The sequence below is a fragment of the Otolemur garnettii genome, unplaced genomic scaffold (assembly GCF_000181295.1).
Source record: "Otolemur garnettii isolate 467f Iridium unplaced genomic scaffold, OtoGar3 scaffold00008, whole genome shotgun sequence".
Lineage (NCBI taxonomy): Eukaryota > Metazoa > Chordata > Mammalia > Primates > Galagidae > Otolemur > Otolemur garnettii.
The window spans coordinates 25,442,448-25,466,217 of NW_003852403.1; the positions used below are offsets into that span (position 1 = coordinate 25,442,448).

Here is a 23,770-nt window from a genome sequence, read left to right on the forward strand (position 1 = left end):
TGGTATCTTAAAAAATAAATTTTAACTCTGCCCTTTGTCTTGTTCAGAAACAGCACCTTGCAGAACTTCCTGTGCTCGTTGGGTGATTTTGGACAGGTGATTTAATCTCTCCAGGCCTAAATTTCCTTTTCTTTAAAACTGGACAAAGCATAGTATCTCATCTTAGGATTGTTGTGAGAATGACATGGCAGAATACATAGGAAGCTTTCAGCACATCACTCATATAAATGCGCAATAAACATCAGCTGTCATTATTTAAAAAGCTGAGCATTCCATACTCAAGACCCGTACTGCCTTTCATCCAGTTGATAATATGTGCATTTGTCTTTGAATATCTACTGTCACAATTTCTAACAACCTTTAAGGTGCAGAAATGACATTTCATATTGTGCATTCCGTAGGGCCCCTCTAGAATCTTGCATATGATTGACATTACACTAATTCCCTAAAGCAAAAGGTATTTATAACAGCAATAATCCATAGAGCGGATGGCTGAATCATTACAGCCTATTAAACGTGAAGCTACTTTTGCTACAATAAAATCTATCCTGCACTAAACCTGTGACATAACTTGGCCCGAAAAGATCTTTACTATGAATAATTTTTCACTGATGCTTTTATAGCCATCTTTATAAGGGGGAGCATCCCATGAACCCCTTGTTTTACAAAGAAAGCATTAAAAAGTAGTTTCAAAATTTATAGACAACAGTGTAATTCTTTGACACCATCATTTCCACTGTTTTATAGGAAAGACAAAAATCATTCCTGCAGTCCAAATTGCCAGGAAATCATTTTTAGAAAATTTTTAAAATTTGATTTTTAAGTCAGGCCAAGTACTGGGCTAACATGCTTCATCCTAGATGTCCTCATCGCTTTACAAATGAGGATTCTGGATTTGATAGACTTGCCTGGCCAAGCACAGGACATGGGCAAAGGGTATCACAGATCAAACCCAGACCTCTGACTCTAGAACCCAGGCCATTAACCAGTTGCCCTAAAGTAATTTTTACAAAATTAATAGACTTTATTTCTTACAACAGTTTTAGGTTTATAAAAAATTGTGCAGATAGTACAGAGAGTTCTCATTTACCACTCCCTGCACACAGGTTTCCCATATATGTATTTTAAAAATGTCTTCCTTTGGGTTATTTTGGTATCACCCTTGGATGCTTAAAGACTACAGTCTGGAAGTGACCAGATGGCATCATGCCTAGAAGCTTGGTGTCTAACACTGCTCTGGTCACTGCCAAGGGGGCAACCTCTCTCATCTCATCCAGTTCCCTGAGAATCATCTGTTCCTGTGACTCTATGTGGAACTGCTTATGCAACTTCTTTCCCTGAATTGGTTAATTGAGGTAAAGTAACACACTTGAGGTTAATAATTCTTCACTATGCCTCCTGACTTTGGATCTGCCTGGTAAAGGTGCCGCTCACATTGAAGGTTGGAATTTCCTTCAGTCATCTTTCTGTTTGTTTTACATATTCAGTGTTCCTTCTGCTTCCCAAAGCATTTCTGCTCATAAATGAAAACTCCTTGTTGAATATGGGTCTTACCTTTATAGGAGATTTTTATCAGCTGTACCACTGAGGTGATCAGTTGTACAGGAATCAGCTAGAAGACCTGGGAGTCCTGAGGCTGAAAAAGAATGGCTGTCACAGCACCCAGTGGTCTCTGTACGCCTGCAGGGCACTTCTGAATCTTCCACACCCTGATGGATGACACGTGCTCTTTCCCCAGCCCCACAGCTCAGGCAGAGCTCAGAACCTGGATGGGACATTGTTCAGCCTGGTTGTTCTGAGCAATTGTCTCCATCATGGTGACACAGGGAAGGAAAATGATGTGCTCAGAGATCAAACTCTGTTCATCTGCCATTGTCCTTGGTTATTTGTCAAATTCAATGAGATTGAGTGAGAGTAAATAATTCATCTAGGTCACACAGGTGATAAAAACTGTGACTTGAATCTGGGTCTTCCCAAGCCTGTTAACTCATGCTTTTATCTGTGATGGCCAAATCACCCCTGGGATCTGTAGGGTGCCTGTTGTGAAGCCCACCCCTCCAGCTCCCCATCACTTCTGGTGGCATCCACAGAGGCTGGCTCACAGATCTGCTTATAGTGCTGACCTCCCTGCTTGGTCAGCCTGTCTAGCTCATAATTCTTTCCATCTGCCCCTTCCTGCCTTAGCCCTTTCAACAGGGCAATACTGAGTCTTTTCTCTCAGTGGTGTCTAGCCAAGCAAGCTCATCTGTTTTCCAAAACTTAGTTATCAGGATGACTTCAGGTTTACCCATGTTCTCGATCCCCTGACCCTATAGCTAAGCCTTTAGTTCCTCAAGCACTCAAATCCAACATACATAAAATACAGCCCCATCCAAGTAGATGGATCTATCAGGTGCTTTTGGGTTATTTTTGGCCTTTGTTTTGTGGCCCTCTTTGCGTATGTTCCACACTGTTTTTCTTCCTGTCCTGAGAGTGCCTGGCTCAGAACTCGGAAGCTTGAACCTCATTAGAATCTTGGACATGCTTCTGGCTCACTAAGCCTTTAAAACCAACAAAGGCTGGTGTTTGGCATTTTGGAATGTACCTGAATGCTGCCTATGAGCCTACCGTGATGGACAAACCCATGAGTGCAAATTAACAAATGCACAAATCTCAGTAGTTCATATTAAACTTTTGCAGGTAGAAATCTATTTAAATTTTGCACTGCTTTAAAAATTCACATTAGAAAGGTATATTTTAAAATCTGACTGACTCATGCAACAGCTATGACATAGCATGTGCTCCTGCCAGATCAGAAGTGATCTCTTGGCCTTCACACACTGAAGATAATGACTTTTCTTCTTTCTGTTCCTCCTGCTCAGTGCATGGGCCACCAGAAACATGGCGGCTTCCACTGCCCAACCAAACTCTCCCTACATGAAATCAGTAGAGTTATACGACCTTCCCTACTGAATTTAAATAGGGAACATTTTACTCCCATCCTCGTGTGGTTGTTTTAAAGATTAAATACATGCCAAGACTCTCAGAAGAAGGTTGAGGACTGAGTTCTTCCATAAATATTAGAGATAAATAAGGATTGATAGGAGAGGCAACATGTTAAGGGGTATATTGGTTCTCATTTCGCATATTAACCCTACAGGGGCTCCTGGTGAAGTTGGTGTTTAGTAAGAGAACTTCTTTATTTTCCCAGTACTAATTATGAACATGATGGTTTTCATGGATACTGTGTTTAGGAGTTTCTATGCCTTATCCTAATCTTTCACCAAATATGTTAATACAAGGATGCATGGGTGAACATTGTTAGTTTTAAGAAGAATTTATTTTTAATGTGTATCAGTTTTTAAAAATGTAACTAGTCCATCAAATTCATGACTTCTTGGCTATCTTTGCTTAGGATTAAGATGGCATTAGAAATCTTTATGTTGAAATAAAAAAATATGTATATGTACTGTAGGGATGCAGTTTTATTTCATTTCATCTTCACTTAGTCATGTGAGGCAGGCACCATTATTCTCCTATTTGACAGATGAAAACACTGAGGTTTAAAAAGGTTCATCATTTCCAAAGTCTCTTTAGTGATGGTAGACCTATGAGTCAAGCTAACAATCTGCTGTCTGTTGAAACAACCCCAGGGTAGTTTCTCATTTCTCTTGGGAATGTTGTTTTTCAAATTTTGCATTAGCATGTTATATTTTCCTTTTCATAAAATTAAGACATAATTGTTATGGAAATTTTAGAAATACAGAGAAGCAAAAAGAAGAATTTTTTATTATGCTGATGGTAAGAACACATACTATGAGATCTACCCTTTCAATGAATGAATGAATGAATTTATTTATTTATTTTTGAGACAGAGCCTTAAGCTGTTGCCCTAGGTAGAGTGCTGTGGCATCACAGCTCACAGCAACCTCCAACTCCTGGGCTTAAGTGATTCTCCTGCCTCCGCCTCCCAAGCAGCTGGGACTACAGGCACACACCACAACACCTGGCTATTTTTTCATTGTAGCCGTTATTGTTGTTTGGCAGGCCTGGGTTGAATTCGAACCCACCAGCTCAGGTGTATGTGGCACCCCAGCCACTTGAGCCACAGGCGCCAAGCCTTTTCAATGAATGTTTAAGTGTACAATCCAGTGTTGTTAGCTACAGTCTCCCCTTAGCCATGGCTTTGCTTCCCACAGTTTCAGTTACCTACACTACAGTACAGTACTATATTTTGAGAGAGAGAGAGACCACATTCACATTGCTTTTCTTTATTTATTTGTCACTGTTTAAATGTTTTATTGATATGAACTCTTTTTTTTATATCAGATTAATATGAGAGTACAGATATTATTAGGTAACAATGTTTGCATTTGTTAGGTAAGGTTCTTGTTGTTGTGTCCCATACCCAGGAGGTGTGCCTTATGCCCTTACATTGTGCCCATGAGTTGGCAGCACACTAATCTCCCACTCTTCTCCCCTCTCCCCCTCTTCTCCTCCCAATTTGAATTAAGTTGAATTTTTCTCTTGTGTGGGCTTGTATTAGTTTGTCTATTGGGTTCATATTCATATTGAGTACATTGGATACATTTTCATTCTTGTGATACTTTACCAAAGAGAATGTTCTTCGACTCTGTCCAGGTTAATACAAAAGATGTAAAGTCTCCATCTTTTTTTGTGGCTGAATAGTATTCCATGGTGTATGTACACCACCGTTTATTAATCTATTCATGGGTTGATGGACACTTGGGTTGATTCCACATCTTGGCGATTGTAAATTGAGCTGTGATAAACAATCGAATGCAAATGTCCTTATGGTAAAGTAGTTTTTTCTTTTGAGTAGATGCCTAGTAATGGGATTGCAGGATCAAATGGAAGGTCTATTTTGAGCTCTTTGAGGATTCTCTGTACGTCTTTCCAGTCACATAGATTTTATTACAGTATAATTGTCTATTTTATTATTGTTATTGTTAATCTTTTACTGTGCTAACTTTATAAATTAAACTTGATCATAAGCACATATATGTGTATAGGAAAAAACATAGTATATATTGGGTTTGGTATTATCAGCAGCTGGGGACATCCACTAAGGGTCTTGGAATGGATGCCCTGTGGAAAAGGGGAGGCTACTGTATGGACATCATGGTGTACGGCAGATCTTTTATTTTTCTTACTGCTGCCTTGTAAGATGAGTCAACCGAAGAAATGGAGGGAGGAGGGGACACTGGCTGGGACCCTGGAGAAAGAACAGGCCCTCCTGCCTGCTATACTTCCTGTACCTACCATGTCACATGAAGGGACAAGCTGCCCCTTCCTTTGGAAGAAAAAGTAATGTGCCCCCAGGGAACCATGGGAAGCCACCCTAGTTTAATCTTACCCTCAGCTCCATATCAGGAAGCAGGATCTAGAAGGGTGGCCTGGGCTTTTCCCAGGACAGCAACAGTGCTGGCTCTGAATCCACACTGGCCTCTTTTGAACAAAGACATCAATAATTCTATCCACACAAGTGGACACACAAACACTGATTTAATTAAGCCTATTCTCATCACCAATACTGAGTTTGGACAAAGGACTGAAGCTCTACCAAATTACTGGTTTTTGACGCTGTTGTTTTTCAATTGGTTGCTTTGGGATCTTTCTGGCTCACAGCTTCCTTCAATAGTGGATTGGAGGGAAGAGAGGTTAGGGTGTTAATTAGGCAGTATGGTAAATTATGCAAATGCCCAGGGGAAAGCAGATGCCATGTAAATGGAGGTTTACAATTATTCTTGCAATGCAGTTCAAAAAAAAAAAAAATCCGTTTGTAGTGACCTGTGATTCTGTGAAGTTACATTGTAGGATTCTGTGGGCTCTTTCCCTGGCTCTGCTTCATGGTTATGTGGCGAGGATCTCAAGTGCTTCTACCTCAGCATCACAGAACAGCAACCAGAGACTTGTGTTAGTTTTGCTCCTCGGGCCACAGCTGAGCTGAAGGCTGGAAGGCTCAGAACTTTTCCATTTCAGTAAAAATATGGTGGTCCCACGTGCTTGCGAAGGATTATTTTCTTTCTCATTATTACTCTTATAGAAGGTACTTCTAAGAAATAGGTAACATGAATAAAAATGCAGCTCTTAGAGCCTATTGGTTTAAGAAAAGAATCTGGTGAGAAACCTATACAGGAACCCTGGTGGGTTTGGAAGGTGATTATTATTATATGTTATGACTTATTGGTTAATAGATCTTATCCCTGTTTCTCTGGGGAGTTCCTGCCAAACCATAGTGTGGTGTTGCGTATGTGATTTCTGCCTGTCACACAGGCACACGTTTCCTTGTGTGCCCGTGTGCCCTCCCCATGTCCATTCCTGATCAGCCCCAGTGCTGACAGACGTGCTGTCATGAGCTGCAGAGGCGCCACAGGAGGCATTATCAACTCTCCTAGTCTACAGCCCACCGGGGAGAAGCCAGCTGAAAACACAGAGGGACCTAATCAGACCTTTGATATCACACAAAGCAAATTGCATTTCAAGCTCTAGAGAACAAGGAGCCTTTCTAAATCTGATTTAGATTCATCTGATACCAAATTGTGATAAATGTTTATTTTGGAAAAGCCTATTGTCAGTATTTTATGATTCTGCTTATTCATCTAGAAAATCTTTGTTTCCCTTTCGTTAGGAAGTAGGGGGTAAGAGGAAGCCTTGGCTTGTCCCGTCTTGACTGCTGGGCAAAATCAAGAAGGCTGCTTCTGTACATGACTCAGTGTGGGCCCTTCCCTGGCCACCCCGACTCAGTGTCCTAATGATCCCTGGCTGACATTCCATGGCCCCTGCCCTCACCTCCACAGCACAGGGCTGACCACCGTCTGGACTAACCCTGGGCTGGGGAGCTAACATAACAGGGCTTGATCCTTGTGAGAATTCAGGCACAGAACTGGCCAGCTGAGGAAGAGGATTTGGTGTGGGTTTTGTTCTTTGTTTTGCCCAGAATAAAGTGCTACATAAAATTTTGGAGAAGAAAACAGAATTATACCTAATTTTATCATCCTCGGTAATAGCTATGTAACTTTTTTGATCTTACAGTGCATTTGTTTGTACACATCAATGTATACTTGTTATATGAAATGGAATCATTACTGCATTGTGTGGAACACTGTGGTTTCCATTTAGCATATTCTGAATGTCATTCCTTGGTGACAAGCAGAGTTAGCCATCATTTTTGATGACTGAGGAACAATTCTCTTCCCTCTCTTCCTCCTTGGATTTTTCCACTCTCTTCTTCCCCCGGCCCTCCCCTCCCTTCTTTCACTGGCAATTCTGTTACCCCTTTTCTTCCTCATAACCTGTAATCTTTTGCTCTAGCTCTATTATATTGTTCTCTTTTTATTTACTCTAAGGCTCTGTTACATATCCTCCAACGTATGCAAATCCTATGAAATAAAAAGAGCATTGTTAGAGTTTGGGGCTATGCTGGCTGTGTAACTCATCCCAAAATAATTTGTTTCCATTTTTTGTTGTTGGCGGCTTTGTAATCTTTTCCATCCAGGTTTGGTCAGAACAAACATGACAGTATTTTGAAAGCTTTTCATATCCCCAGAAAGAAGACATGACAAAGAGCAAGCCATTATAATGAATGTTTATGATGTTTATTCAGGAACATGACAGTCTCAAGCCCTCTGTCACTTCTGAGTCTTCATGATTTGTCTTGTTTCCCCAGACCCCACGCCAGTCCACAAAGACGGGCAGAATGAAGCCGACAGCACACCAGACGACCTCCAGTCTGTGGGGACCAGCAGGCTGCTCTATCACATCACTGACGGTGACAACCCGCTGCTGTCACCCCGATGCTCCATCTTCAGCCAGAGCCAGAGATTCAACCTAGACCCAGAGTCAGCCCCATCTCCACCCAGCACACAGCAGTTTATGATGTAAGAAAACTGTTTTTTTTAATCTTCATTTCATGCAGTTTTCCAAATGCCGTATTTATAAACTACAATGACATATGTGTCTGAGTGTGTGTAAACATGCCAGCCTAACGTAACTGCAAGACCAGACAATAAATGGCAAACAGAAGTATATTTTTGGGTTGGGACTTCTGTTTCAGGTCTTAATATCTCAGGAGGAAATGGTCATGAGAGGCAGGTAACCCTTGGGGCTCACATTGTTTGAACATTTTTTTGGTGAAATAACCAGAATCTTGAGTTAAGTATGCATATGAACAAATTATCAGGAACATCATTTTTTTTGATTCTCCCTTTCTTGCCCCCAGTAGAGTGTTGTGACATCACAGCTCACAGCAACCTCAAACTCCTGGACTTAAGCAATCCTCTTGCCTCAGCCTCCCAAGCAGCTGGGACTACAGGCACCTGCCACAATGCCCTACTATTTTTTTTTTTTTTTTAAGATGGGTCTCCCTCTTGCTCAGGCTTGTCTCGAACTCTTGACTTCAAGCAATCCACTCTCCTCAGCCTCCCAGAGTGCTGAGATTACAGGCCTGCGCCTCCAGGCCTGGCCTAGGAACATCATTCCTGATGAACTCCGTATTCTTTCCATGTGCAATGGCAGCATCAGTAGAGGATTGTGGGAACACTTGGGAGTCATCCACCTCCAGTTCTCTTAGATTCTAGACAAGTGGTAGTTTACAATAGCTACTCTCCCCGCCAAATATATATGTTTATGTATGTTGTACCAGATGCCTATCCCCCTCAGACACTCCATTTAGAATTTGCACTTGAGATTAGAGTGAAGTCGAGGAACTCTGTGTTATTTATTTTTAAGTTCCACAGATAACTTCAATCTGTAGCTAAAACTCAGAATTTTTTGGCTAAAAATCTGCCCAAGGAATCTCTAGTTTCTCAAAACATATGCTATTATTCTTAAATTTATCCATATTTGGGTTCATGAACATCTGTCTATTGATGAACTTGAGGGAGTAGGTGAATTATTGCTATCACATGTAAAGTGTGTCATGTGAAAGGGTGTATGCATTTTCTGAACAAAGGGCCTATTCTTGTCACTATATTCAAAAGGTTCTGTTATGTCACAAACAAACAAACAAAAAAAACCCAACTGGGCAGCGCCTGTGGCTCAAAGGAGTAGGGTGCTGGCCCAAAGGAGTAGGGCGCTGGCCCCATATGCTAGAGGTGGCGGGTTCAAAACCAGCCCTGGCCAAAAACTCCAAAAAGCAAAACAACACAACCAAAAAAATGAACCACTTGCTTAAATCTTCCTTGACAATGTTGGTGTGACTCGTGCATCCTATTGAGGATAAGGCCTCAAAAGGGCTCTTTCTTCTGAGTCTTAAATTGGCCTCCTCTAAGCTTTAGGAAATACATTTCCCAGACTAATATTTTGCTGTTTTACAGTTAAAGTCCCTGATGACATCTTCCCATAATGGATCAAGGGTCTCCATCAATGAGTAGATGCCACCATGGTAGCCTCATCAAATAATGAAGTGCCTTCCAGGCATCTCTGATAACCCAGCCATCTTGGTGTATGAGCAGCGGCAGTGTTTACCCGGAGACCACCCTTTCTGATGCTCTTTCCTCCTTGTAATCATCTCAGGCCCCGGAGTTCTTCGCGATGTGGCTGTGGAGATGGTAAGGAGGCACAGACCATCACCCAACTCACCAAGCACATCCAGAGCCTCAAGCGGAAAATTAGGAAATTTGAGGAAAAATTTGAACAAGAAAAGAAGTACCGGGTAAGGACCCTGGGTATGGACGTAGGGGTGGATTGTGTCAGAGGTATGTAGATTTTCCTTCCCAGGGGACAGCACTGTTCCCATTGGCCAACCCAGCACCTCTTGTAAATTGAGTTCCCATTCTGGGTCTGTCTTGTTGATCTCTGCTGACTTAGTTTCCAGGGGTGGATTAATTACAACTCATATTTCCACATGTATTTGATTATTAGTTTTCCTTTTCTTCCCCCAAGGAAACTTATTGTCACTAGTTTTTCAAGGACCGAAATTTCTAAAGTTTTTAAATTGTGGACTCATTTTTTAAAAAGTCTTTTCTCAATTGCATTTTGGTAAGAACTTAAGGACTCAAGAGCAGAATTTCCTACTGTGTAGCAGAATGCGGGAGATGTTTTCTTCGACATTAAAGTACTTGTTGGTTGATGAGCGGAACCTCTTGAGTGACGTTGGGTAAGGCCCACTCCTAAGAACAAACCCTGAACTGTCCTATCCCATCAGATAGACAACAGTGCCCGTGCTGGTACTGCAGTGGCACAGACCTGAGCCTGTTTTTTCTCATGTAGGAAACGATGGAGTCATGCATAAGTGTCTTGATGGCCAACGTTGCTTTTATTTTCTCTAATGGTGACCTTGGCATAGAGAAAAATCATATTCATGTAGAATTGGACAAATAAATTGGGTCTTTGGCAGAGGGCCCAGAACAGCTTGTTATCAGAATAAAAGAGAACAGGGAATAATCTCTCATACGTCTTGAAATATTTAAAGGTTCACCAAGCACTTGGTACAGAGACAATCAGAAAGTTCCTGGGAGTGTGGGATACATTCTGGGGAGGGTGGTGAGAGTGGGAAGTATTGCACTCTTCTGTTCTTTCTGTTCTGTGTTCCCCACAGTGGCCTTCAACTCAGTAAAAGAGGAGTGTTAAGCCAGTGTGGTTTTACTTTTGCAAAAGCTGGAGGCTCTTGAATCAGACTATTTTGGATTTGAATTCAGTGTAGCTACTGAAGAACTTTGTGACTTTGGACTTGATACTTTTCTGAGTATCAGTTTGTCCATCTGTAAAATGGAGTCACTAGTGACTTCTTAAGTTGATGAGTTGTAAATGAGGAAGGACATAGAAATGCTTATTACAGTGTTTGGCCCAAAGAAAGTAAGTGGTCCTAGATATTGCTAGCCTTTTAATCTATAAGGTACATTTGAACAGCCTACCTGTGTCAGTCTCTGCCTATCCTCCATTGGAGGTTTTTACCAGCAGCCACATACCTTGGATGCCTGTTTGGGAAGAGAATTTTTCCTGGCACCTCTCCCTTTGTCTAAAGAATCTTTAAATGCAGAGTAGAGACTCTGACACTCTCTCTGTCTAACACATGCAGGTGGGTTTTAGGAGCAGCAGGAGAAGGAAACTTCCTGAGTACTGCTGCTTGCTGCTTCAAGGTGCATAAAAGTCTTTCACATAATCAGAACCTTGCATGTCTCAGGAAACAGGGCTTCCCCTTGCCCTTCCCGTCAGGGTGGCAGGCTGTGGTTAGACGTTTGACATGTCAGTGGGCCTCAAATGGTTGCTGGGTGTTAAGGCTTCTCTTCCTGGCAGCCTGATGCGGAATTAACAGCACCCACTGCTAATTTTTGAATCCAAGCTCTTGCTGGTCCTCGATACTTCTCCGATACCCATGTATAAACACATATCTTTCCATCTTTGTTGAATCTGACCATTTCATACCCTTATCCCAAACTGCTTATTCTTCACATTTGATTTTGCATTTGATGTATTTGCTTATTGGCCTCATGGGCTTAGAAATGGCTGCTTCAAACAGATGTCGATTTTTCCTGGAATCAGAGAATGTGGGACTTGGGAGGGATCAGCCAATGTTTGTTCTTATCTGACCACTGAAGAAACTAAGGCACTGATAGGGGAAGTGAATCCCACAGAAAAATATAAATTGATCTAGCCAAGAAAACAACTCTGGTCTTATTACCTATCCAGAAACCTTTCTGATGTATCGTATGAATCATGGTTAGCAGATCACAAACCTGTTCCAGTGGTACCTTCAGTGGTATGATTCAGGAACCCCTTTTTTAATTGCACAGAAAAACTGAAACTATGTAATTTTGGGGTTATTAAACCAGAATATTGAAAATCTACAGCTTGTATATGAAAATTTCCCATGTGGTTTGAAAGCTGGCATCCCTATAGACTTTATTAAAGCTCCTTTATTGGCTCCTTCAAAGGTAGGGAAAGAAGAAGTTTATTTCAGAAACTGGTTTCAGGCTTTAATTTTTTTTAGAAAATTCAGCCTTAAATTTCTCCTATGTCTTCTGTGCAATAGTGAAAACCTGTTTCTTTCATGGTTGCTGGCTTAGGGTCACGTGTGTGTGTGTTTGCCGTGTCTGTCAAGAGACAGAATTAACTATGTGGAGCAGATCCACTGGAACACCGTTTAGCAGGATGTGTTGTCAGATTGGAGAATTCTCTGAGGATTTTGAGAAGCCAGATGTAAAACACTGACTGTTCTGATAGCCAGACTGTTACCCAAAGCCAGAATACTAGACCATTCTTATCAGGGAACTGGTCCAGTGCCACATTCTAGGAGACTATAGATACATAGGACCAGGCAAAGCTGTTTTGCAGGTAGGAGTTGGGGCGGGGGGAGGGGGGGGGCACGTGTTACTGTCCATGGTCCTGAAGCCAGAGATTCCTTCATAGAAATCATAGTCTCCTACCCAGGAAAGAATCATAGTTATTTTCCTTCAGTCTTCTTTTCTATCTTGACTTAAAAACCTATGCTTTTTATGTTACTCTAGAACTGACAGGACCATGCTTTGTGTTTTGAAATGAACTTATCTAGTCCCATGTACAGGATGATGTACATGTGATGATCTTGTCATAGAGGTAATTTTTTCCTTTGAACTTGAAAAGTCTTCCCTGTTCTGACGCCTCCCTCTCATCAACAACCTGCTGGTGTTACATGGACTTAGTGATCCTTAAACATGACAGAGGCCCTAGATTGGGTCTCCAGTAACGCACACATTTCACACAACTGTGTGTATGATTATGTTGTCTTGAGCCTGACTCTGTAGTTCCTTGTATATCTTGAACTCAAAGTAGCCAGTAATTTTCCTGAGCCTGCATTTACGTTGCCATCATAGGCTTGACTTAGAATGTTTCTTACTAATATTTGGGGGTTGAGGCTGAGTATGTTTGGCTACCCTTCTCTCTTGGTCTCTCTTTTCTATAAAAAAAAGTCCACTTTTTGGCTCAGCACCTGTGGCTCAAGTAGCTAAGGTGCCAGCCACATACACCAAAGCTGGCAGGTTTGAATCCAGCCCGGGCCTGCCCAACAACAATGACGGCTGCAACCAAAAAATAGCTGGGCGTTGTAGCAGGCGCCTATAGTACTACCTACTTGGGAGGTGGTGGCAGGAGAATTGCTTGAGCCCAGGAGTTGGAGGTTACTGTGAGCTATGATGCCACGGCACTCTACCCAGGGCAACAGCTTGAGGCTCTGTCTCAAAAAAAAAAAAAAAAAAGTCCACTTTTGTGCTCTGAGAAGAAATCCAGAAATAAAGGTGAATAACTTGTATTGACAAGAGTCGTATCCTTTTAAAATAAAAATATATATTCTTACTGCCACATCTAAGGTGTGGTTAGCTGCTTGTAGGATATGCATACATGTATGTTTACCAGTGAAGAGATTATTCACTGAAGGTCTGGTAGTGACCTGACTAGTACTACCATTTCTGCTAGTAATAGAAATACCTAGAATTACAGATGTAATTATTATGGTTAACACTTTCTGTAGGGTTCAGCATGAAGCTGGAACTGTTTTCAGTGCTTTGCAGATATTAATTAATCATGTGAGGGAGATGCTATTATAGTCCTCATTTGATAGATGAGGGTGAGGCACAGAGATGCCAGATAATTTGCCCCAGGTCACGCACATATCACCCCTTAGGTTTCACTTTAACACCAGCCCCAGTAGGATATTGAGTCTGTAAATAGTGAGAGGATCAGAATCTGGGTGCCTGACTGACTTGCTAGGACTTTTGTCAGGTATTAGAGATTCTGGGGTCCCCTTTCTTCAGCCTGGGAGAGTTGACTGACAGGAGCTGAATCTTCCACTCTTGTCAGTATTTGTCAGCAGAGCCTCCGCTCATAAACCATGTGGGCCACAAGCAGGTAGTAAGCACTGGTTTGTATCAGTGTGCTCATCTGCGTTGTTGCGGAGAATGGCCTGGGAATGGGGTGTGGGCTGTGTGTGTGGGGGGGGCACTGCAAAGTGATTGAGGGATAGGGATAGGTTGTAGGGGCATCAGCGGGGTTAGGACTATGTGAAAATGCTGGGTGGCCAGGTGCATTTAGAAGCAATACCCCTGGCAAGGATGAAAAAATAGAGGAGGTCAGAATGTTTTCCGTTTCCCAGAAACAACTCCATCAGCTGGAGATTTCATGCCTGAACATCTCTCCTGGCTTTATATATTCCTGAACTGGCTTTGTGTGACTCAGCTGTATAAAAATTTTGTTTTTCCCTTTTCTTTCTTCCTCCCCTTCCTTCCCCTTCCCTTGGTAGCCTTCACATGGTGACAAGATTTCTAATCCCGAAGTCCTGAAATGGATGAACGATTTGGCTAAAGGTCGTAAGCAGCTCAAAGGTAAATGCCAGCCAAAGGTCTCTTTTCTCAGAAAGGACGCAGTTAAAGTAGTGATAATGTGCTTTAGACCTTTTAAAAATTCATTTCTACCTGTGCCCTCTTGAGCTTTGTCTCCCACCTAGATTGGAGGCCCTTTTGAAACGAAGGGTCCTGCATCTCCTTTGTTGTCTGGGTCCGTTTAATAAACCTCCTTACAAAGACACGGAGGACTTCCAGGCTCCTAAGTGGAATGATTCATTTCAATGCCAGTAACATCTCAACACGTGGAACACTGGCCTCCTGGGTTATTGGAATCTGGATATTAAACGGAAGAGGCCTGAGAAATCCTTTATTCCACATCCCCCATAGCATGGCTGAGGACATTTAGGACCAGAGAAGGGGAAGATTACGCAGTGGGGTGGTGGACAGCCAGGTGTGGAATGCAGTCTCCTGCCTTGCAGTTCAGTGCTTTCCTCCTCCATACCTCTCTGCAGATGGTAGTGCCAGTATGAAGTCCAAAAAGCCATTTTTCAAGGGCTATCATTATTTACCAACAAAAAATTATTTTCTTCCTCTTTCCATGCTCTAATGTCAATACTCAGGGCCACAGGAGTTTTTCCAAGTTTCTGGAAGGATGGTGATTTAAAAAGAACTAGAAGGGGATATTAATTCAGTAGTATTAAGTGATAATGAGGTAGCAAGTTTATAAAATATGCAGTGTTCAAACACCAAGCCAGAGTCTTACTAAAAAACAAACATCAAACAAAGAAAATGAGCTAAGAAATTAAGAAATCAATATAATTGGCCTCATTCAAGCTACCAGTCCCCTCATATATTCCGAAATGTAATTCTTTTTAATAAGTCCCAGGTGGCTTTTAAATTGTAATTATCTAGGTTTATGTAAAGCCACAGTGCAATAATGGTGATTCCTGGATTTTAGAAGCTGCCATAGATAAAACTATGAAACCTGTCAGGCTGAGGATGGCACTCCCATCTGCCCTCTCCATCCCCTTTTGTACTTTTGTGCATGTGAAATGCCTTCCAGAAGTACTTGTATTTCCACAAGGGCTCTTGAAAAACAACTATCAAAATCTAAGTAAATGAGTCTTTTATTAGCTGCTACAGTTGGTAACAGGTGTTAACTTTGGGGCTAGGCACCACTGGTGTTCCTCCACCCATGCCCCCCCCCCCCCCAATTTAAACCACTTACTCCCACAAGGGTCCTCTACCTCCGTGGGATCCCACCCTTTAGAGCCCTGATTGGGAGGTTATGCTATTGGCTCTGGCTATTAAGTCTGCCCTTGCCCCATGGAAAACCATCATTAGCATAGTTCATTTCTGCCAATTTGACATCAGGGGAATGAACTCCTAAAAGTTCTCTTCTTATTAGGGCGAATGAGTCCTCTTTGCTCATGATAATTCATGGTATGTCTCTTAGAACTAAAGCTGAAGCTGTCAGAAGAACAAGGGAGTGTTCCCAAAGGCCCACCTAGAAACGTGCCCTGTGAACAACCCTCAGTGCCCACAGAGAATGAGAAGCCAGAAGCTGCAGGCCCAGAGCCAAGCTCCTCTGGAGAGGAGACTCCAGATGCTGCCCTGACAGGCCTAAAGGAGAAGAGAGAGCAGCTTCCCTACCAGGAGGATTCTAAGGTACCTGATTGTATCTTATGATGTGGAGGGCCCCAGTATGCTACACAGTGCCTGGAGATCATGATTTTGACCAGTTTGTCTGAGCACTTTGCCACTATTATAAACACCTTTACAAGAATGGCATGGAAATTTCAGTCGAATGAGTTCCTGGTGGTATTGGCCATGATCTGGGGGTATTGCCACATGATTATAGGATGTCCCACTATTCTGGGAATTATATCGTTGCACGTTGAAGAGAATAAATGGCAGAGATACTGGGATATATCCTATTGCTTTCTCCCCTAGCTTCCTACCTTCCTTAAATTAGCAAATGAACCTAAGAGTAGGGAATAAGCATATTATTGGAAAGGAAAAGGCTCCAGTGGTAGCCCCTAACCATGTTAAAAAAAATAGAAAGTGGGGATGAGGTAGACCAGTAAAGAAAGTGGTGTGGTATTTTATAGAAGAAGAGAAAGGTACAGCTGGAACTCAAGACTTCAGCTTTAGACATCTTCATTTTGAAATCTCTGAGATATCCACGTAGAGATGTTAATTAGGCATTTGGGCAGATAAGCCTATGGCTCAAAGAAAAGATTTATTATAATTTATAAAGAAGAAAAGAGCAATTAGTATTTAACCTGGCTAATCCCCGCTTGTCCTCCATTTCACTTAAGCTAGGGAAACTTTCCTATGGTCCTTCCTGTTTCATTTCTGTCTCTTTCCACAACTTACACTTGTGTGGAAGGACTGTTTTGTTCATGATCTCTCAGTGGGCACAGAGTAGCTATTGAATAAATGCTGGCTGAGTGCATGAATGGACATTCGGATGGACAAATTAGCACATTTAACTTCTGTCTTCTTGAGGGGAATGTTGATTTTACCTGTTCTTTTGTACATGACCTGGTTTTAATGGTAAAGTGGCAACATATGCCTAATCTCACAAGGCTCACCACCATATGCCCCTGGCTTAGTCTTTCACATTAGGACTTGTGATCAACAAGCAGAAATGGGCCTAGGGCCAACTCTGTCTTTATGAAATACTTTTATACTTAAAAGAAAAACCCTAATGTATGTTGTGAGGAATGAATAGCAAGGTTTTTACCAATTGGCTAACCTATCCCCATCCCCATGAAAGATTCTAGACTTTCCTGATAGCCAGTGAACAACTTATATGTGTATTTACAATTATTTCTACTATTTACACATACAAGTACACATATGGCACATACATGTGTGTTAGTGCATGGTTTTCCAGCCATCAGTGCTTCTTTCTTATATTTTACAGTTATTTTAACTGTATCTATGGACACATCTTGGTCAATATCTAAGTCCTAAATCTATATTTTACTCAATTAACCAGGGTACTGAAGGGTGAGTTGGGACTGGTATAGAAGACTTAGGATAGGGCTCAGTGCTTGAGCCAGCCCCTTTCTATCCATGTGCGCTTGGCAAGTGAACAAAGACTCTGAGATTCAACTTCCTCATTTGTAATTACCTAGTTACATAATTATTGTGACAATAAGGGAGATGCCTGGTGACTGGATGATCGTTCATTTGAAAAAATATTTGAATGTCTACTTTATATTGCATGTACAATATAAACAAGTTAGAGATGGTATGGAGGTCACTGCCCTCATGAAGCTCATGTTCTCCTGGGAGTTGGAATGTAACAAGCAATAAACAACTCAGGAAACAAAATCATTAAAAAGTTTGATAAGTACTGCTCAGGGAATTAAACAGGTGATATGACAGAAAAGAATAGATATTGCTGCTACTTAAGATTAGGTGATTATAGAGGTCATGAAAGTGACATTTAAAAAGAATTAGCAGGCCGAAGAGAGCAGCAGAGAGGATTCCAGACAGAATTGCAAGTATGAAGGCCTTGAAGGATGGAAGACCATGTTGTACCCTTGCAATTCTCAGGTCTGAGGTGTCTGAGGCCTAGAGCACAGGATGGCATGAGACAAAGTTGGAGAGATACACTGGGACCCCATCACACAGTACCTTACAGCCTAGGAAAGTCCTGGGAAGTGGCTGAATGGTTATAAGCAGAAAAGTGCCATGACATGATTCATATTTAAAAGATCTTTCTGATCGCTCAATGTAGAGAATAAATCACAGAGGAAAAGGGGAAATAAAATGGGTGGCTTGGATTAGCATGATGGCCTTGGAGATGAAAAGAAGTGAACATACTCGAAGTATATTTTAGAGGAATCGAAAGGACATGCAGAAGCATCATATGGGAGGAAGCAAAGGAAAGGAAGAATCCACGATGGCAATGGGGGGGGGGTTGAAAACGTTAAAAGTCTGGGATACATTACATTTAAGATCTTTGAGGAATAAGGTGACCAACAACCCACTTGCCCAAGACTTTCCTGATTTTAATCACTGAAAATCTCATGTCCCAAGAAATGCTTCAGTCTGAGCAAACTGGTATGGTTGTAAAGGCAGCTAAATCAAATTGGTACCTGCAAATGAGAGTCTGAAGATGAGAGAAAAAACTCTTAAGTGCTTTAGAAGTCATCCTGTGTAAATATGGCAATTATTTCTGATATCTTGATATTTTAAATGAAATTATCTGTTGAGTACTTCAATAAGTGTCAGATGCCCCTTAAATATACTTACTGTTTAGCTTTGCAGTAGGCGAAAGTTAGGCCCTTTAAACAGAGAGCATCTGCAGTAGAACATATAAACTTCATCTTATACCAACTTCAGTTGGTATAAATACCATTTGGGGGAGGGCAGTAAACCATGTAGTGGCTATTCAGCTGTAAGAGAGGTCCTTAGGGAGAGTCCAAAGGAGGACTGTCTATTTCCAAAGCTGCTACTGTTACTTCTGCCTCCTCAATGAGTACAGTAGCGTTTCAGATTATCTCATTAGATCCCCTTTCTTTGAATTCAAATTGGCAGATGACCTCTATCTGGGGTCAATGCCTTACTGCTGAAAATGCATTAAATATGAAAACTTCTAAGATAAAGGATGCCTTTTTTTCTAGTGAGACTTTTACTTACTCTTTCTGAAGTTTCTGCATTTGGTGTTTAGTCACAGCCCATATTAAAGCTAATAAACCCTACAGCATTGCCCTGTATGTGCCAATACTGCTAATGAGTATTTCTCTTCCTCTTTTATTTCGGAATGATTTTTGGAGATAATCACTTCTGGGTCACAGGGCATCACTGTGCGCTGGAAATGAATGAGTCATTTCCTAAGTCTGAATGTAGTGACTATTTACGTCCTTTCTGTCCTTTCCTTTTGAAAATCTTGATCTGGTGCTGGCATATATGCCCATTTTACCTTTTCTGAGAACTACAGGTGGGGTCAGAGGCACCCCCCAAATTACCAAGGGGAAGAGTAATGGCAGTCATTTCTTTTGGCCCCTCATCAATTGTAGTATCTTTGAGGAGGAAGAAGTTTTTTAAAAACATAACAATTAATTTTAGCTTTAAAAATCAAATAATTTGGCCACACCAAATTGGTGGCTCACGCCTATAATCCTATCACTTTGGAAGGCAAAGACGGGTGGATTGCTTGAGTTCACGGTTTGAGACCAGCATGAGCAAAAGCAAGACCCCATTTCTACTAAAAATAGAAAAACTGAGACAAGAGGACCACTGGAGCCCCAAGAGTTGGAGGTTTCTGTGAGCTATGATGCCATGGCACTCTACTCTACCCTGGGTAACAACTTGAGATGCTGTCTCAAAAAAAAAAAAATTTAACAACTTATTTGTGGGTTTTTGTTGGTTAGAAAGAGGGAAGACTTAGAAGTAAAGGGCATGGAAAGGAAGAGCCCATTAAACATTTTGCCTGCTTATTTAATCCTTCTTCAAAAAAAAATTAATTTGTTGACTACGTGATACTTTCTTACTATATAACCATTTGTACATTTTGCGAGAAAGAACAAGAAAATGTATGAAAGTTTATACAGTAAAAAGATTCCTTCCCACCCCAAATGCCATCTCTAACTCTGAGTTCTCCCACCCCAAGCAGATAACCATTAATGTCTTCTGTGTCCTTTTGGAATTTCTCTATGATGCATATGTAAGGAATTATCAATATAGCATCTTAATTTGCCTTCTTTCAACAAAAGGCAGCATATAGCCTTTTTTCATTTCATGTAGTCTTATTTTTAACAGAAAGGGCCTGATGCATAGCAAGGTTACATGTATTTCTGCTCCTCGGATTTGGGGTATTCTGCAGAGCTTACCTCTTGACTCAGTTCCCATTCTCCTAGATCTCCTCTGTGAGCAGAAGACAGTCACTGGCATGTAATCCCACCACCAACCTTCCTCCACGGGCAGTCTGCCTTCCTGTCCAAGTCTATCAGAGGATGAGCACTTACAGACCTGACGAGTTTTCAGTGTTTGTACTTACTATACATGTGTGTCTTGAACTCTCACAACTTCTTTGGGGATTGCTTTAGTCCAGTGGTTCTCAAGCTTCCTAATGCTATGGCCCTTTAATACAGTTCCTGTGGGTCGCGACCCACAGGTTGAGAACTGCTGCTTTAGTCTAAGAGTAAAATCTTTTTTTTTTTGAGACAGAGCCTCAAGCTGTCTCATGGCTTCACTGCTCACAGCAACCTCCAATTCCTGGGCTCAAGCGAGTCTTCTGCCTCAGCCTCCCAAGTAGCTGGGACCACAGGCGCCCGCCACAATGCCTGGCTATTTTTTGGTTGCAGCCATTATTGTTGTTTGGCGGGCCCGGGCTGGATTCAAACCTGCCACCTTAGGTGTATGTGGCTGGCGCCTTAGCCGCTTGAGCCACAGGCGCTGAGCCAAGAATAAAATCTTGAAATACAGTGAAAGGAGTGTATACATTGCACATGTACCCTAATTTCCATCTAGCATCTGTGGAACATATTTTTCTAAGTGGCATTCATCATTCTAACTTGCTTTTTGGTCATTGTTTTTCTCTTTTAGGAGTAAATTTAGTTTTTTATAAAATCTAGGGAATATACTAAAATCACAGAAGTCAAACTGCAATAGAGAGACACTAATAACATATTCTGAAGTTCTTTCTATGGAATGTAAGTCCAAGTAAGATACTGAATAAAAAAAACATTATTTCAATGTTTTCTAAACTTAAACTGAGAGTTTTTCTTCTTCTATCCCTTCTTAAAATACCACAGAACACGTCTTGGTAGGAATTTATTTATTTATTTATTTTTTGTGGAAAGATGTGTTATGAGTAGGGAAATGTTTAAGGTATGCTTGGGCTAGAAAATGAAAAGACCTTGAAGTTATTTAGCCAATACTTTAGAAGGCTTCTACAGAGACAGACGGTATTTCTATTAAAGATAATGAAGAAGGAAAGACCCTTTGGTCACAGTGTATGGAACTTGTGTGTAGAGTGTTAAAAATTAGTTCTGTTTCCCTATAAACCTGTGTTGATATCATGGCAGTAGGACTGTGAATGTGTAGAACACTGTGAGAATTTAAAGAAATACGTGATATGATCTCCATCCTCAAGAAGCTTCATTTATTTGGGCAGGCAAGGCTGACGCACAGAAAATAGTTAAGGCCCAGATAAGGAGATGGAGAAGTTCACAGAAAAGGGAGGTCATTATGAGCCCGAATGGTTTACAGAAGGGATGAAGGTAGGGTTGTGTGAGGATAACGGAGAAGCTTAACACATGCTCGAGCCACTTGCCTTGCCCTGCAGATTCTGAGGCCCCTGGAAGGCTGTGCTCTCTGGCATGCCTAGGCATGTGTGCTTTGATGAAAGACATCTCAGTGATTATGCCATACGCTATTTCTACCATTCCCTTTCCACTACTCAAGGACTACAAACTACTGGACTAGAGTGAAAGTGAAGCTGTGTATAGTAAATATACAGCAAATTAATGCAGGGTACACAGTTGAGAGAAAAATCAAGACAAGTAGGGGAATTTTGTCATTTTGGATAGATGAACAGATAAAAAAGAAGCTATTTATATTTTTTACGTACAGTATGATCTGTTGAAAACAGTGTTTAAGGATGGGTCATACAGCAGTGGGATAATGTATCAGTGGGTGAAGAGGTTATAGAATATTTTAATTGGCAGAATCTTTCTAACTCTAACTTCTTGTATGGGTAGGAAATTAAGGATTCAGAGAAGTTAAATGTTTTGTCCAAAATGACTTAGTTTATATCACAGCTAACTAGCAAGTATATTACCAGGGCATGTAGCAATGAAGAAGTGCACCAGGTTGGTGTCTGTGAACACCTATAGTCATGAAACTCCAGGTAAAGTAGATGTTCAGAAGAAAGGTCTTGATCACTCATTTCTTTTTTTTTTTAAGAACAAAGAAGTAATTAAAGAAAAGGTTCCTTACCATTTACACATTGCAGATTCCACCGGAAATCTTTATAAAAAAAGAACAACTTTCTAAACTTAGACCTATCATTTAAGAAACTTTTTCTATAAAAAATTGGCATGTGCTACATATAGCATCCTATAAAGACTTCCTTTTTTTCTAATTACTGTTGCGTTATAGTATTATGATTATTTTGAGGTGTCAAAACTTTTGTCTGCTAACAATACTGACATGTATTCATTCTTGTCTTAGAAAGGAATAATTAATTTTATGATTTTCAGGTAACTAAACAAGACAAGAACCTCATAAAGCCTCTTTATGACCGATACAGAATTATCAAGCAAATCTTGTCAACACCTTCCCTTATTCCAACAATTGTAAGTCAGAATGCCTGCATGAATTGGAAACTGTACTGGTGCTTTGTATTGCTGTTCAGTTACCACTCTGTCATAGTTAACTCTGTCAGAGTTATAGAGGGGGCTTCATGGCAGTATATACTTATAACAAGGCCAGCTGTTACTTCAAAAGTGAAAACGTGGGTTTTCTCTAACACTAATCCTAACTATACTTAACACTGACTGATAGAACTATTATAAAAAGGGACTACATAACACTTGTATGTTTGGAGCCAATTTTAGCATGTGCTTTCATTGTCTTGGGTGAGGGGAAGACCTGATGGGTTTTAGCTTGGTATTATCTAATTTATAAGCTAGACTAAACAGAGCATTTCTATTCTGTGTACATTAGTTAATTTTTCTCTATTAATGAGAAAACTGACAATATAGTCTTTGATATAATGCAACAGTTGTTTTTGGTACTATTGACCATACTGTATATGGTATGAATTGATTTGTTTCAATAGAAGATAGGAGTGCTGAAATTGGGTTAAACTACTTTAATAAAAAATGATTTATGGGAATACAGAACTAGAAAAGCATCACAAATCCTACTCCATCAATATTCAAACAATCACTTGCTCTAAATATCAATATAAAAAGGAGTGTTAACAAATATAAATGTAAGTATACTTGAGTACATTTATATTTCCATATATTTAAAGATTATTAAAGAGAATAATGATTCAGAGTCTTTGAAATTTTCCCATTATGGAAGCAAAATTTAAAATAGAGTATTCTCAGGTTTCCTTGCAAGAAAATCCTTTTGTTGTGATACGAATTATCGGAACATGTTAGGAGTAGCCCTACTTTGCTTTGGTCTTCAAAGAACCCTTCCCTAAATTTGTCAATATTTTGATTATCCTTTGTATTTGAATGTGGCTTACAATGGGATGTGACTTTTAGGTTATTTCTGGATGACAAAAGGTGTTTGTAGTCCATCTCATGCTTACTCATATCACTGGTATGATGCTGCGGCCAGAAGGTCTAAGTGAAAGGGAGGAACCACTTGGTAGTACAGTCTAGACTGGACCACGTCCTAAATATCTGTGCCTTCACTTTCCCAGATGATACAAATAAACTTGGTAAGTGGTTTAGGCCAGTGATGAGTATCCTTTTACTCATTAACTTATGCAGTTTTTAAAAATGCAACTGAGAAAGAGCTCCTTTTGG

At 40.8% G+C, this 23,770-nt stretch overlaps 1 protein-coding gene across 6 annotated transcripts in view; it reads left to right on the plus strand.

The window, feature by feature from the left end:
* Positions 1-23,770, plus strand: part of FAM13C (family with sequence similarity 13 member C) — a 110,967-nt gene that overhangs the window by 80,193 nt on the left and 7,004 nt on the right. For 4 of the 6 annotated variants that reach the window (XM_023509597.1, XM_012801431.2, XM_012801429.1 and 1 more), the window contains 5 exons: positions 7,670-7,880; positions 9,517-9,655; positions 14,216-14,297; positions 15,715-15,926; positions 22,484-22,579. In XM_023509597.1, the coding sequence (XP_023365365.1) occupies positions 7,670-7,880; positions 9,517-9,655; positions 14,216-14,297; positions 15,715-15,926; positions 22,484-22,579 (740 nt within the window). The remainder of the gene's footprint in view (positions 1-7,669; positions 7,881-9,516; positions 9,656-14,215; positions 14,298-15,714; positions 15,927-22,483; positions 22,580-23,770) is intronic. The other 2 variants (XM_023509598.1, XM_003783642.2) reach the window with 1 other exon arrangement.